The 14,480-nt window shown below is 51.0% G+C and overlaps 2 protein-coding genes across 17 annotated transcripts in view; both read left to right on the top strand.

Annotated features, from left to right (window-relative positions):
- Positions 1 to 5,491, top strand: part of CAMK2G (calcium/calmodulin dependent protein kinase II gamma) — a 56,083-nt gene extending 50,592 nt beyond the window's left edge. For 12 of the 16 annotated variants that reach the window (XM_030334266.1, XM_030334255.1, XM_030334259.1 and 9 more), the window contains 4 exons: positions 702 to 777; positions 1,148 to 1,242; positions 2,778 to 3,022; positions 3,471 to 5,491. In XM_030334266.1, coding sequence (XP_030190126.1) covers positions 702 to 777; positions 1,148 to 1,242; positions 2,778 to 3,010 — 404 coding nt within the window. In that variant the 3' untranslated portion in view covers positions 3,011 to 3,022; positions 3,471 to 5,491. Of the gene's footprint in view, positions 1 to 701; positions 778 to 1,147; positions 1,251 to 2,777; positions 3,023 to 3,470 lie in introns of those variants that run through there. The other 4 variants (XM_030334267.1, XM_030334261.1, XM_030334263.1 and 1 more) reach the window with 4 other exon arrangements.
- Positions 5,492 to 5,899: 408 nt separating this feature from the next.
- On the top strand, positions 5,900 to 14,260 carry NDST2 (N-deacetylase and N-sulfotransferase 2). The gene is made up of 16 exons (XM_030334252.1): positions 5,900 to 6,225; positions 6,892 to 7,133; positions 8,382 to 8,424; positions 8,506 to 9,846; positions 10,038 to 10,125; positions 10,441 to 10,595; positions 10,781 to 10,966; positions 11,241 to 11,369; positions 11,501 to 11,683; positions 11,776 to 11,872; positions 12,236 to 12,359; positions 12,498 to 12,672; positions 12,864 to 13,034; positions 13,142 to 13,251; positions 13,422 to 13,524; positions 13,622 to 14,260. Exons 4-16 carry the CDS (start codon positions 8,842 to 8,844, stop codon positions 13,745 to 13,747), a joined length of 2,652 nt encoding a protein of 883 aa, XP_030190112.1. The 5' UTR covers positions 5,900 to 6,225; positions 6,892 to 7,133; positions 8,382 to 8,424; positions 8,506 to 8,841; the 3' UTR covers positions 13,748 to 14,260.
- The last annotated feature ends 220 nt before the right edge of the window (positions 14,261 to 14,480 follow it).

The following is a 14,480-nucleotide window of genomic DNA, read 5'->3' on the forward strand; positions in this document are numbered from 1 at the left end:
GAGACATCTCTCTGGTGAGAGGCTCTGTTTAAAAAGAATGTTTATAGTTCCAAGATCCTTTATCCCAGAAAAGCCCTGTGGAGGAGATGAGCAGGGTAAAGAGAATTAAGCATCTGTCCCAGGGCTCTGTTCATCCTTGTGGAGCCCTCATCCTTGGCTAGGTTCTGCTCTCAGGCTGGCTGTTGCCCAGGACTAGGTTCTGGACCACTGAATGAGGGCTGGGGTGGTGTAGTGGTGGTGGTAATTGAGACCTGACTGAGCCCCTTCAGGTGAGAGAAGTAAGTGGGTGGTGGAAACAGCCATATCAGGAGATGCTTCTTAGAGAGGCTGAATGTGCTGGGGATGGGGTAGAGAGTCTGGTCAGAGTATTCATGATGGCTAGGCTCCTCAACTGTAAAAGACAAGAGTGTTTTTTGCATCCTGGTTGTTGATGGAGAGGGAGACAAAGGCCAGGGAGCCATAACCAGTGGGTGGGCTTCAGGAGGAGGGGGCCATTAGCTCTACAGACAACAGAGAAGGAATGAAGAGAAAAGTGGGCTCACTCTTCTGCAGAGGGCCTTAATGTTAAAGACAGAGAAGAGGGATGTCTTTGTCACAGAGATCACAGGGGATTCTCTGAAGGATTGGGGAGGGTTCTCTGTCACTTGGGAGCTCCTCAGTCCCGTGCAGGTAAATTGCTGGATTTCCACCCCCCCCCACAGTGCGGAAACAGGAGATCATTAAGATCACAGAACAACTGATTGAGGCCATCAACAATGGGGACTTTGAAGCCTACACGTGAGTAGAGACCCATTTCCTTGAGACCCAAGTCAACTCTAGAAGCCTTCCCTCTTCCCCAAAATCAGCTTGGACCCTGGGAAAAGGGAAGGCTGGGCCTTGGGCACAATGCTTGAATTATATACCAGGCCCTTGGGCTGGAATCCCTCCCAGATAGATACTCTATGATAATACCCCACCCCCACCTACCCCCATTCCCCACCCCTGCCATGGTGTCTTGGTGGTGGGCTGAGAGGGTAAGACCCTAAGATCTTAGCCATCTTGTCAGACCTAGCCCGCAGCTAACATGCTGCAGGACAGACATCACTGACAAGGAAGAAAGACAAGTAATCCTATAGGAGACTGACAGGCTATTTTTTTTTTTCTGCAGGAAGATTTGCGATCCAGGCCTCACTTCCTTTGAACCTGAGGCCCTTGGTAACCTCGTGGAGGGGATGGATTTCCATAAGTTTTACTTTGAGAATCGTGAGTGGGTTCGTGCTGCTGATATACTCCTGCCTGACCCTTTACCCCCTTTGCCTCTGTCCCTGCTCACCATCTCCTCTTCCCAGTTGCCTGCTTTTCCCTTATTTGACCTGCTTGGCTGCACCTTGTTCTATGTGTTTGCTTCCTTGTGCCCTGAGGATGGTCTTAAACTGACACCTTTGAAGGACTTGCTTCAGAGCCCCACGTGCCCCGTCATTCTGCAGCTGCTTTGTGGCACAATCAGGGTCACGATTTCTTTAAGCCTCACCTCTTTCCACAATGACTGGAAACCACTGAGATTAGGTTGAGATGATGTCAGCAAGTAGTAATGAAGCTCTGTATGTATAGATTTCACAGTAGAGGAAATTAAAACCAGGATAAGAATGTACAAGCAAGTAGCAGGGCACTGTGAGTGATTTGTGAGATCAGAAGTTGTGGCTGGGGCCTCCTGAATATGGAGGGAAGCAGTCCTGGCTGAGGGGCTGTATACTCTGGACTCTGGACAGTTCGTGGAAGTTCCAGGGAATAAGAAGATGAATCACCACCTCCTCCTGTCTTTCTCTCCACTTTCTAGCACCCTCCTCCTCCCTATTTTTTTTTTTTCTTTTCTTTCCCATTTTATCCTGGGCCTTCCCCCATCCTGCCCTGAGGTTTTTTTGTTTGTTTGTTTGTTTTTTGTTTTTTTTTTTGTTTTTTTTGTGGCTTTTTTTTTTGTCACAGTTTTTTTCTACTAACTACCATCCTCTCCATGTCGGCTGCAAATGTAAACCCTTGGCTATCTAAGTAATTCTGTTAGCCAGAAGCAGTTTCAGAGATTATAGAAGCCCTAGGGAGGGTCTCAGGTAGACCCTGTCTAACATTTGAAATGAATTAAAATGTGAATCTCATTAAAAGCAACACAGTTCACAGTGTTCGCTGATAATGGCAATCTAACTTCTTTTGGCCTTCCCGCAGCAGAATCTGGGAACCCTAGGAATATCCTGAGCTTGGTGCTTTGGTGATTCTATTTTAACTTTGGACATTTTTTTTTTTCCAAATCACAAATCAATTTTGAAATCTTAAGCTCTTGATTTTGCTCTGCAGCCAGTTAGGGTCAAGCCAACCCTTATGAAATCTAAACATCGGCCTGGAAGAATGGAAAGATCATAGGCTTTAGTTAAGAGTCAGATGGTCCTGAGTTCAAATGTTGTGTGATTTGGGAAAATTACTTAACCTCCTTGAGCCTGCTTCATTATTTCATAATAAAGAAAATAATATTGACCAAGAAATAATAGTTTATGTATGTAAAACCCCTAGTGCAATGTCTGATTAAAGTGGTAGTTGTTATTATCATTGTTCTCCACCTCTTTCTTCCATTTGGATAACTGAGACTACTGTTACGGGGTTTCCTGGCCTTTGGTGTATGGGGGACTTAGGGACTCCCAGAACGGTTGCTGGAAAAGAGGGTGAGACCTGGAAGAGCAGGCTGGGAGGAAAATGTCAGTGCCCAGGCCTGATGCCCTCCTACCTACTGCACTCTGCCTTGCCCCCTGCAGTTCTATCCAAGAACAGCAAGCCCATCCACACCACCATCCTGAACCCGCACGTCCACGTGATTGGGGAGGACGCAGCTTGCATCGCCTACATCCGCCTCACCCAGTACATCGATGGGCAGGGTCGGCCTCGCACCAGCCAGTCGGAGGAGACCCGGGTCTGGCACCGCCGGGATGGCAAGTGGCTCAATGTCCACTATCACTGCTCAGGAGCCCCTGCTGCACCGCTGCAGTGAGCTCAGCCACAGGTGCACCTGGTGGGGGGGGGGGGGAGGAGGGGGACAGATGGGATCAGAGGAGGAAGAGGAGGTTGAGAAGTGGCACTAGGGGAAGAGATATGGATCATCCCAGGGGAGTGGCAAAGGCTGTCAGACAGACTTGTGTCTGGCCCTAGGACTCTAAGTTGGGTGACTTTGGACAGGTTACTTCCCTACCCTAAGCCTGTTTCTTTAGCTGTCAAAAAAGAGAGAAAGAGTGGTACCTACTTCATTGAGTTGTAAGGATTAAATAAGATACTCAGAAGTAAAGCATTTGCTTAGCAAATGTGAAGCAATGTTATATTTAAATGCTAGCTTCTTCCCCATCCTCCACCTTCTCAGGCAGACTTGGCCATGTGTCTAGTGTGTTTAAGTCCCTGGAACTCATCTGTGTGCTTATTGTCCTTTGTTCTGTTACCACGTCTGTCCTCTTTGACAGGGGCATTAGGAGATCCCAGCCGGAGGTCAAACCTTCGCAGCCAGTGGCTCTGGAGGGCCTGAGTGACAGCGGCAGTCCTGTTCGTTTGAGGTTTAAAACAATTAAATTACAAAGCGGCAGCAGCCAATGCACGCCCCTGCATGCAGCCCTCCCGCCCGCCCTTCGTGTCTGTCTCTGCTGTACCGAGGTGTTTTTTACATTTAAGAAAAAAAAAGAAAAAAAGATTGTTTAAAAAAAAATGGAATCCATACCATGATGCGTTTTAAAACCACCGATAGCCCTTGGGCTGGCAAGAAGGCAGGAGTTTGTGTGACACCCGTCCTGGCATGAGCAGCCGGCTCACCCACCAGCCCTGAAGAGGTGAGCTCGGCCTCTGGCCTCCGTGGACTCAGGGGACCAGGCAAGAACTCTGACAGAGCTTTGGGGGCTGTGATGTGATTGCAGCCCCTGAGGTGGCCTGCCTGCCCCAGGTCTAGGAATGGACTTCTTCTGAACTTGCATAGCGCCTAGAATGAGGCTGATGAGAACATCGTGGCCATCAGACCTACTTGTGAGAGAACGCAGAGCTCCCAGCCTGGTGTGGAGGCAGCTGAGAAGCAGTGGCCTCGGGACTGAGGGCCTGGACGTTGCTGTACTGTTCCATTTAGTGTAGAAAGGAAGAGAATTGGTGCTGCAGAAGTGTGTCCGCCACAAAGCTGTTGAGAAACCTCGTGTTAGTCTGACATGTACTCACTTACTCATCCATTTCTATAGGATGCACAATGCACGTGGGCCCTGATACTGAGGCCCAATACCTGCAGCTGGGAAAGGGGAGGGGTTGCTGCTTTGCTTTGTGTTTGTTTTCTTATAACTTAGCAAGGAGAGAGTCAGGCCCTGGTCAGGGCTCCCCTTGCTGCCTTTGGCAGTTCTGTTTCTGTGCCGATTTGGACCATCTTTGTCTTGACTTTTCATTGTGGTGGTCCCCGTGCTGACCCTCATCTGGGCCTGGGCCCTCTGCCAAGTGCCCCTGTGGGATGGGAGGAGTGAGGCAGCGGGATTGAGTTGATGGTTGTTTCTATGCATTCAGGCTGCCCTCAGGACTGCCTCCCTTCTTACTCTTCCCTTGCTGCACGCCCATCTCTTTACCTGTCTTTGAGATTGACCTGACTGCTCTGGCAAGAAGAGATGTTCTCTTTAAAGAGGCCTCTCTACTGACCAACTGAAGTATATGACTTACTGCTGGACAATCTGCATGGGCATCACCCTTCCCTCACCTGCATGTACCCAAAAGAGGTGTCCAGAGCCAAGGCTCCTACATTCATTGTCCCTCTCTGTGCTCAAGGAGTTCCATTCCAGAAAGGAAAGATCTATACCCTAAGCAGATAGCAGAGAAGATAATGGAGGAGCAACTGGTCATGGCCTTGGTTTCCCCCAGAACAACTATGCAGACTTATCTGCACAAATATCTGCACTATTGGGGGAAAGGTGGGTAAATCCCAGCTTCCTGAACTATCTTCAGGAGGCACAGGAGCTGGGAGAAGAGGCAGAGCTACAGGTTTACCTTGGAGCCAGCTGAGAAGAGAGCAGACTCACAGGTGCTGGTGCTTGGGTTTAGCCAGGCTCCTCTGAGCACCTCATGCATGCCTCAGCCCCTGGGCCCCAGCCCTTTCTTGCCCTGCAGCCTGCAGTACCAGCACGCAGACGCCTTCACCACAGGGTTTGGTTTTGCTGGCTTGAAGACAAATGGTCTTAGAGTTCATTAAGACCCATAGCTTCATATGGCTGCTCCAGCCCCACTTCTTAGCATTCTTACTCCTCTTCTGGGGCTAATGTCAGCATCTATAGACAATAGACTATAAAAAAAAAAAAAATCACCTTTTAAACAGGAAATGGAAGGCATTTGATGCAGAATTTTTGCATGATGACATAGAAATAATTTAAAAATAGTTAGTGTTTGTTCTGAATGTTGGTAGACCCTTCATAGCTTTGTTACAATGAAACCTTGAACTGAAGATATTTAATAAAATAACCTTTAAACAGTCCATTGTGTTACTGCTGTTGGAAGCTTATGGCCAAAGGCTGATTTGAGCAGCCTGGGTTACAAGCCTTCAGATGAGATGTAGCTTCTCCCACTCCCTTTGGGCCCACTTTAAAATAAAACTTCCTCATAAACTCATCAACCTCCAACTGGCCCACTGGGCTGCTGAGGCGAGTTTGGGGTGGAGAGGAAAGATGTGGACCCTTAGCTGGCGGGCTAGGGGTCTCGCCCCGCCCCCGGGCCCCGCCCGCGTCACGGGCTGCCCCGCCCCCTTCGCCCCTCAGTGGCCCGACTCGGCTCCCCCTTCGCAGGGCTGAGTGGACGAGCCCGAACCCTGGGCCCGCCCCTGCCCCGGGAGCCGCGGCGCCCGACGCTCGCCAGACTGTGCCACCGGGCGGGGAGGAGGGGGTGCGCCTCTGCGGGCGGGGCGCGCAGCCCGCCGTCTCGGAGGCCGAGGCTCGACCGAGCGCTACGGAGGACTGTTCGGCCGCCCAGCACCTCGGCAGTGCAGCTGCCAGGCCCGGACTCTGCGGGGACCTGAGGGGCGTCACGAGCGGCAGCGAGCCGCCTCCCCCCACCCCGGGTGGGAGCGGTGGTTGGGCCCGGCTGCGGCAGAGCGTTCTCTCGGAGATGGCGGAGCCGCCGCGACGCGGCCCAAGGCCCCGAGAGCTGGGAAGCCGGGCAGCCCCGGGACGCGGCGGAGCCCGGGGACAGCGGGGACGCCGCCTAGTCCGCCGGGTGAGCCGCCCTTGAGGGTAACCACCCCCCACTCAGAGGGTGGCCCCCACCCATGGTCTCCCGCAGTCCCTCCCCTCACAGACTTCCCCTCAGTGTTGCCACCATAACCACCCGCGGGGTTGTCCCGGGCGGCCCTCAGCGCGGCCCAGCGCTCCCCTCTCCTGCGTCCCCTCCACTAGCCTCCCTCGTAGTTGCTTCATTTCCCTCAGTAGGGGGCTCCTCCTCCCCTCGGGGCTCTCCCAGCCCAATGCCTGCCTCGATGTCACCCCAAGCTCTCCTCGGCGTGTCCCTTGCCCGGTCCGCATCTGGCGCTCCCTTCATATCCACCTGTGACTCCATGTCCCCCTCAGCAGGGACCCTCTACCCGTGACTCCTGGTATGGCAGCCCCGCATTCCCACGTCGCTCGCTCCTCGGTCCCCCCCCCCCCCTCCCGCGGCATCTGCACCACTCGTCTCCCCGCCTTCCCTGGTTCCTCTCACTAGTGCTGTCGCCCAGCCCAGGCCTGGGTGACCCCTTTGGTTTCTGCCTCAGAAACCTCCCGCTGCTGCTCACACGTACAGCAACCCTTTACCCGCATTCCTACTTCGGTATCTGTCATCCCATCCCACACTCGACCCCAATAGCTCCCTCAGCACCCCTTCCCTAAATATTGCTGCTTCTTCTAGGTGTGAAGCCAACATGCAGTGGTTAAGAACACGGGCTGTGGAGCTCTACAGGCCTGACTTTGAATCCCAGTTCCTCCACTGACTGAGCTGTGTGATCCTGGGCAAGTGACTAAGCTTCTCTGGACCTCAAATTACTCACATGTAAAATGGGGATAATAATAGTGTCTGCCTCTTACCTACCTTCCAGGGCTGATGTGAGCATTAAATATATGGAAAGCTCTTGGAAGAATGTCTGACAAAGAGTAAGCTCTCACTATTTACAATTATTCTTAACAGTAATGGGGGAGACACCCTGAGTGTCCACTTCGTGTCAGTGAGGACTTCTCACTACTGTGTTTTCCCTAAAGAGTTTCCTTTAATTCTTAGGATTCACCCCTTCCCATCACTATTTCAGTCCTCTCCCCAGCTTTCTTTTCATGTCAATTTTACCCAGGCCAAAGCTGAACTGTTCTTAAATCATCTCTCTCAATTCTGAGGAACCCTGTCTCTGCCTGATCTCACCCCTGAGATGTATATGCCTGGGAGTGGGTAGCAGAGAAGGATTGCCAGTCCCTGGCCTTACTAGGAATGGCTAAGCTGGAGAGAACAACAATAAAGCTTCTAGAAGCAGTCTATATATTTAAGAAAACAGTCTCCAAAATTAGGTCTCCCTGAAACTGTTTTCTGATCACACTGTCCTTACCCCTTTCTTACTGGTTGGGTATGACTTAAGCTGTTGTAGCTCTCATCCAGCCCCACTAAGTTTGCTATCTTTTTGTAACAGGATTCAATCCCTCATGTCTCCATAGGCTAGCTCAGGACCCTTCTGAGCTGTTCAGTGATGAGGATATAGTATCACCTAGGCTAAGTTAGGAAGGTGAACTGAAGTGATAGGAAGACAGACTGGACTCAGCCCTCTGGCTTCTCTCAGGCCCCAGTGATGTGGTCTGCCCTGGGGCTACATTTTTATCACCTCTCTGACACTCGTGCAGGTGAGATGAAGGACAGGGAATGAGTAATTTTTCACAAGTAATAGAGAGTTTCTGGGTTTGGAAGTGAATCGAATGATTAGGTAGCACCATTTCTTTTACCTTTCGAATCTCCCCACCCCCCATGATAGTGTTCTCACTACAAGTTCGTTAGTGCTTCTAGCTTGTGATGTTGGGTTTGATTGATGAGGAAGATTAACAGACTCATGAGTTTCCTCTTATCTCATATTTCATTGGAGCACGGGACTTGTGGGGCTTTCTGTCCCTTCCTCACAGGACGACCAGAGCTCCTGCTGGCTGGCCAACTGCTTAGTCGTGGGCTGGGAACTTCTTCCAGAGCAGGTTCATTTTCACCCTCCTGAGCTGTTTGGTCTCCTTTTGATGGGAGATTTGTTCCCTTCCAGCCCTTGAATATACTGCTCTAGCTCTGAGTTTAGCTCAGGAAGGAGAATTTATATTCTAAGAAAGGCAACAAGCTGTGAAGTGAAGGTATGAGACTCAGATTGTGTTGTTCTTCTACAGGAGCTTTTTTTTTTTGGAGAACAAATCATCCTGTGAGCAGGAGGTAAGAGAGATGGGTGAAGAGGGGAATGGGTTAATGATACACTTTCAGGTGAAGTAACCCATTGATTTTTCTGTGTTACAGATAGTGAGGGCAGGGATTATGAACTTTGTTGACCTCTAATGTGAGGAGCCCAGCAGGACCAAGAGTGGAGCCTGGCTAGATTTGCATCCTGAAGCCATGGACCAGGGGGCCATGGTGACTTGAGACCAGTGGACTGTGTCCAGTTGCCCCTCGTTGCCCCTTCTAACTCCCCTACCCTAAAGTAAGGGGAGTTGGCTCCAACTTTTCAGGGAACTAACCCTGAGGAAATCATTTTCCCTTACTTTCCTATCCTACCCTCTTAAGAGAGCCCAGCCTATAGAACTCCTACCTCCCATCCCCTGAGGTAGACCCCATCCCTGCCTCCCCTTCCCCGCCATGCTCAAGCTGTGGAAGGTGGTACGCCCAGCTCGGCAGCTGGAACTGCACCGCCTCATACTGCTGCTGATTGCTTTCAGTCTGGGCTCCATGGGCTTCCTGGCTTACTACGTATCCACCAGCCCCAAGGCCAAGGAACCCTTGCCCCTGCCCTTGGGAGACTGCAGCAGTGGTGGGGCAGCTGGCCCTGGCCCTGTACGTCCACCAGTCCCACCACGGCCCCCCAGGCCACCAGAGACAGCTCGAACTGAACCTGTGGTCCTTGTGTTTGTGGAGAGTGCATACTCACAGCTGGGGCAGGAGATTGTGGCCATCTTGGAGTCTAGTCGTTTTCGTTATAGCACTGAGCTAGCACCCGGCCGAGGGGACATGCCCACACTGACTGATCATACCCGTGGCCGCTATGTCTTGGTCATTTATGAAAACCTGCTCAAGTATGTCAACCTGGATGCCTGGAGTCGGGAACTGTTAGACCGGTACTGTGTGGAGTATGGTGTGGGCATCATTGGCTTTTTCCGAGCCCATGAACATAGCCTACTGAGTGCCCAGCTCAAGGGTTTTCCCCTTTTCCTACACTCAAACTTGGGGCTCCGGGACTACCAAGTGAATCCTTCTGCCCCCTTACTGCATCTCACACGCCCCAGCCGCCTGGAACCTGGGCCGCTGCCTGGTGATGACTGGACCATCTTCCAATCCAATCATAGCACATATGAACCAGTGCTTCTTGCCAGCCTTCGGCCAGCTGAATCCCCTGTGCCAGGACCAGTGCCTCGCCGGACCCGGCTTCCCACTGTCGTACAAGACCTGGGGCTTCATGATGGCATCCAGCGGGTGCTCTTTGGCCATGGCCTTTCCTTCTGGCTCCACAAACTTGTTTTTGTTGATGCTGTTGCATACCTCACTGGCAAGCGCCTCTGCCTAGACCTTGACCGCTACATCTTGGTAGACATTGATGACATCTTTGTGGGCAAGGAAGGTACCCGCATGAAGGTGGCTGATGTTGAGGTCAGTCTTTTTCCTGACTCAAATTTCTTTCCTTAGAAGCTGTTTCAAGCTCTGTCCTATCAGACTCCTTTGATTCTGAGCTTGTCATAGGTATACTCCCTGCCCTTTTCAGGCAGGAAGAACATTACTTTTCATTTTTCTCCTGATCAGTCTGCTCTCATGATTTCTTGTGTTCCTGCTACTCTTCCCAGGCTCTGTTGACCACCCAGAACAAACTCAGGACCTTAGTCCCCAACTTCACTTTCAACTTGGGCTTCTCGGGCAAGTTCTATCATACTGGTGAGTGTATTCCCCTGTTCCTTCAGCATATCTGTCTTAGTTTGGACTGTCCCTTCACTGTTCATCTTCCTGGGCAGGCAAGTTGGAGAAAAGGGGCAGGGTTTGGGGTCAAAATATGGTGAGGAGCTAGCGGTGGATATGAATTTAGGTTAGCATGGGTGGCTGAAGAGCAAGTCAGCAGTGGGGCAAAATAGTCTCAGGTGGGCAGAAGTCAGCAATCTTATCCCAAGAATGGAAGATGGTCAGTGTTGTTACAGAACAGAGGAGGGCACAGGGCCTGACTGGCTGTGGTCAGTGGTCAGTGTGTGGTCATAGGGACAGAGGAGGAGGATGCAGGGGACGACATGCTGCTGAAGCACCGCAAAGAGTTCTGGTGGTTCCCCCACATGTGGAGCCACATGCAGCCACACCTGTTCCACAATCGCTCCGTGCTGGCTGACCAGATGAGGCTCAACAAACAGTTTGCTCTGGTGAGACCCTTGGATCTGTTCCCCATACTTTTTCCCAGACATAATGATTCCTTTTCAACCTTCCCCTAATGGGGTGCCCTTTCCCTACCCTTTCCATTTTTCTTTCTGTGGAGGTATCCCCACCCTCTTTACCCTCTACTCCCTGAACCTCACCAGGTCCTGGTGAGAATCTATGCCATTCCCAGGAACATGGGATTCCCACGGATCTGGGGTATGCTGTGGCCCCCCACCACTCGGGTGTATACCCCATCCACACGCAACTCTATGAGGCCTGGAAATCTGTGTGGGGCATCCAGGTGACCAGCACTGAGGAATATCCCCATCTCCGCCCTGCCCGCTACCGCCGTGGCTTCATTCACAATGGCATTATGGTGAGGGACCCCTGATACAAACCTGAATCAAACTCCTACATTTAGACAGCCACCAACCTGCACTGACCTGTGTCCTCTCAACTGCCAGTCCAAGTTCACATAATAGGGGGTAAAGGGGTGAAAAGTCATAATGCACATAGTAAGAGTTTTATTGGTGTAACTCAGTACTTTACAAACCCAGGGAATCCTAATGCCTTAGGTCTTTTGTCCCTTATTTATTTTTCATTCTGCCTTTCAAATCTCATGTTAGTTTGTTTTTTCCTTCTTCTTCTAGGTATTACCACGGCAGACGTGTGGACTCTTCACTCACACAATCTTCTATAATGAATATCCTGGAGGCTCTCGTGAACTAGACCGGAGCATCCGAGGTGGAGAGCTCTTTCTGACAGTGCTGCTTAATCCGGTAAGGTGCTGAGAGGAAGGGCTAGAAGATTGGAGAGCTGAAGTGTATGTAGGCTGGGAACTTTGCTCACCAAGCCTGATTCTGAGGTGGGATAGGCTCTCTAATTCTGACACGCAGGCTCCCTCTTGCAGATCAGCATTTTTATGACCCATCTGTCAAATTATGGAAATGATCGGCTGGGCCTGTATACCTTTGAGAGCCTGGTGCGTTTCCTTCAATGCTGGACACGGCTGCGCCTACAGACCCTTCCTCCTGTCCCTCTTGCACGAAAGTACTTTGAACTGTTCCCTCAAGAGCGAAGCCCCCTTTGGCAGGTATGGTTGGAGCTCAGGCTGACCAGAGACGTGATGGGGGTGGAGAGAGTTGAAGAAAAGATGAAACATCTGATTCTTGGCCTCACCTTCAGAATCCCTGTGATGACAAGAGGCACAAAGATATCTGGTCCAAGGAGAAAACCTGTGATCGGCTACCCAAGTTCTTGATTGTGGGACCCCAGAAAACAGGTGAATCGTCCTTAGCCAACTTCTCTTGCCCTTCCTTAAGCCCAAAGGATTCTTTGGCCAAGGAATTCCCTTCTCATACCCACCTCTCCTTAATCCAGTCTCTTGAGACAGTGATTCTTAATCCTGAATCAGAATCATCTGTGGTTTGTTTTTTTTAAAGATCCACAAGTGATTCTGATGCAGTCAAGGCTGAGAACTACTATTTTAACTTCCCTGGGTCTAGCGCTGTCTTTTCCTTCTCTCACTCTAGTTTGTCCAAAGGGGATATTACTACTCAGAGTGGTTATTTTCTCACCTCCTTAAAATTCATATTGTTGATCTGGCTTCTTTCCCAAAATAGCCTCGACCTTCTCTCCCATTTAGGGACCACAGCTATTCACTTCTTCCTGAGCCTGCACCCAGCTGTGACTAGCAGCTTCCCTAGCCCCAGCACCTTTGAGGAGATTCAGTTCTTCAACGGCCCTAATTACCACAAGGGTATTGATTGGTGAGACTGGGACCCTTTGTAATGCTTCTCAGAGGAACATTCCCTTCCCTCCAAATCCTCATTCCAGCTTCCACCAGTGCAGGTATCTGGCCCCTTCATGCTGCAAATTCTCTGCCTCTCCTCTGTGCTACTTCCTAGGTACATGGACTTCTTCCCTGTCCCTTCCAATGCCAGCACTGACTTTCTCTTTGAAAAAAGTGCCACCTACTTTGACTCAGAGGTTGTACCACGTCGGGGGGCTGCCCTTCTGCCACGAGCCAAGATCATCACTGTGCTCACCAACCCTGCTGACAGGGCCTACTCCTGGTATCAGGTGAGCCTGAAGCTAGGGATACATTAGGGCTTAAGTGAGGGAGGTGGTGACTGCTAGAGACAGAAAGGAAAGAGGGTAGGGAAACTAAATTGCTTTGGTGTGGGATTCCTATGCTGTGTATTCATCAGATCAAGAGTAGGGCAGAATAATTCTATCAAATCACCCATCCTTTCCTATTCCTTGTCCTTCAGCACCAGCGAGCACATGGAGACCCAGCTGCTCTGAATTATACTTTCTACCAGGTGATTTCAGCCTCCTCTCAGGCCCCTCTGGCACTTCGCTCCCTGCAGAACCGCTGTCTTGTCCCTGGCTACTATTCCACCCATCTGCAGCGCTGGCTGACTTACTACCCCTCTGGACAGGTACATGCCCCCCAGTAGCCTTTGTTGGGGTCCCCCTTCCCTTCTTTGTCCCTTCAGCCTAGAGGCTTCTAAGGAATACAGAGGGAACTACATCTCTGTCCCTTTAGTTGCTGATTGTGGATGGGCAAGAGCTGCGTACCAACCCAGCTGCCTCAATGGAGAGCATCCAGAAGTTCCTGGGTATCACACCCTTTCTGAACTACACACGGACCCTCAGGTGGGAGAGCATGACCCAGGGGAGGAGGAATCGGGGAAATGGGGAAACAGGTTGACCATGTCTGTTTGGAAGAGACATGTGTCCCTGTGAGCTGGGAGAGGTAATATACATTTATGGGGCTTGAATTTTCTTTTCTCCCTACCAATTAATGCCCTTTTGCTACTGAGCAGGTTTGATGAAGATAAGGGATTCTGGTGCCAGGGACTTGAAGGTGGGAAGACTCGTTGTCTGGGCAAAAGCAAAGGCCGGAGGTATCCGGATATGGACACTGAGGTGAGTAAAGCCTCAGACAAGGTATCCCTCTCTACCTCTGAGGTCTCATCCTGCGTCCCACTCCTTACCATTTCTGCCTCCATTTTTCTCCTCTCAGTCCCGCCTTTTTCTTATGGATTTTTTCCGGAACCACAATTTGGATCTGTCGAAGCTGCTAAGCCGGCTTGGACAGCCAGTGCCCTCATGGCTTCGGGAAGAACTGCAACATTCCAGTCTGGGCTGATGTCCAGGCCTCCTGTACCAGCAAAAGTGCCCCGCTACCCTAAAGGGCAAGCCCAGAGCAGGGCCCACAAGGGGTATTAGAGTGGCCCAGCCCCTGCCCCTTCTACCTCAGTGGCCCCCAGGCCTGGGATGGCTGAGAAGGAAAGGGCAGTCCTTTCCCATAGCTCTAGGGTCTTATAAAGGGGCTTCCCTTGATACCCCACATCATGGTACTACGCACCTTCAACCCATGGTCTTTGAAGGTGGGTGAGAATGAAAGGGTCCAGGCAAGGTGTAGAGGAACTTATTAATCCAGTGAATTCCCTCTTCATTCTCAGCAGTATATCTATCTATACCTGGCTATGGGAGGGACCCCCCCCCTACTGTGGGATCAATGGGATCTACCTGTGGCCCGGCCTCCCTAATGTCATTCACATTGAATGGGGATGAGGCCGGACAGTGGCTCATAGAGCTGAGTATGAGCCCTGGCTGTGGGCTAGAAATGTCCTTAATAAACATCCTTATTTTTCTGTTTTGTCTGCCTCACTGGAGTGGGAGAAACTTAGAATAAAGGAAGTATCAGTCTTTTCCCCCACCCCGGTTCAAAGTTCATCTGCACATGGAGGGAAAGAAGGCAAAGGCCCAGGCGGACTAGAGTAAAAAAGGAGTTTATATATTTATAAATGCCAAATAAATACCAGAGGCCACCCAATGCCCCCTCCCAGATAGGGCTGTCTCCCCCAACCCTAGGCTTC

The sequence above is a fragment of the Lynx canadensis genome, chromosome D2 (genome assembly GCF_007474595.2).
Source record: "Lynx canadensis isolate LIC74 chromosome D2, mLynCan4.pri.v2, whole genome shotgun sequence".
In the NCBI taxonomy this organism is placed as follows: domain Eukaryota; kingdom Metazoa; phylum Chordata; class Mammalia; order Carnivora; family Felidae; genus Lynx; species Lynx canadensis.

Bases quoted from the DNA above. Each gene is read 5' to 3' on its own strand.
- NDST2 (XM_030334252.1), top strand. From the start codon at position 8,842: ATGCTCAAGCTGTGGAAGGTGGTACGCCCAGCTCGGCAGCTGGAACTG. The intron at 10,126-10,440 runs GTGAGTGTATTC...GTGTGGTCATAG, and splicing joins GGGCAAGTTCTATCATACTG to GGACAGAGGAGGAGGATGCA. The intron at 11,684-11,775 runs GTATGGTTGGAG...CCTCACCTTCAG, and splicing joins AGCGAAGCCCCCTTTGGCAG to AATCCCTGTGATGACAAGAG.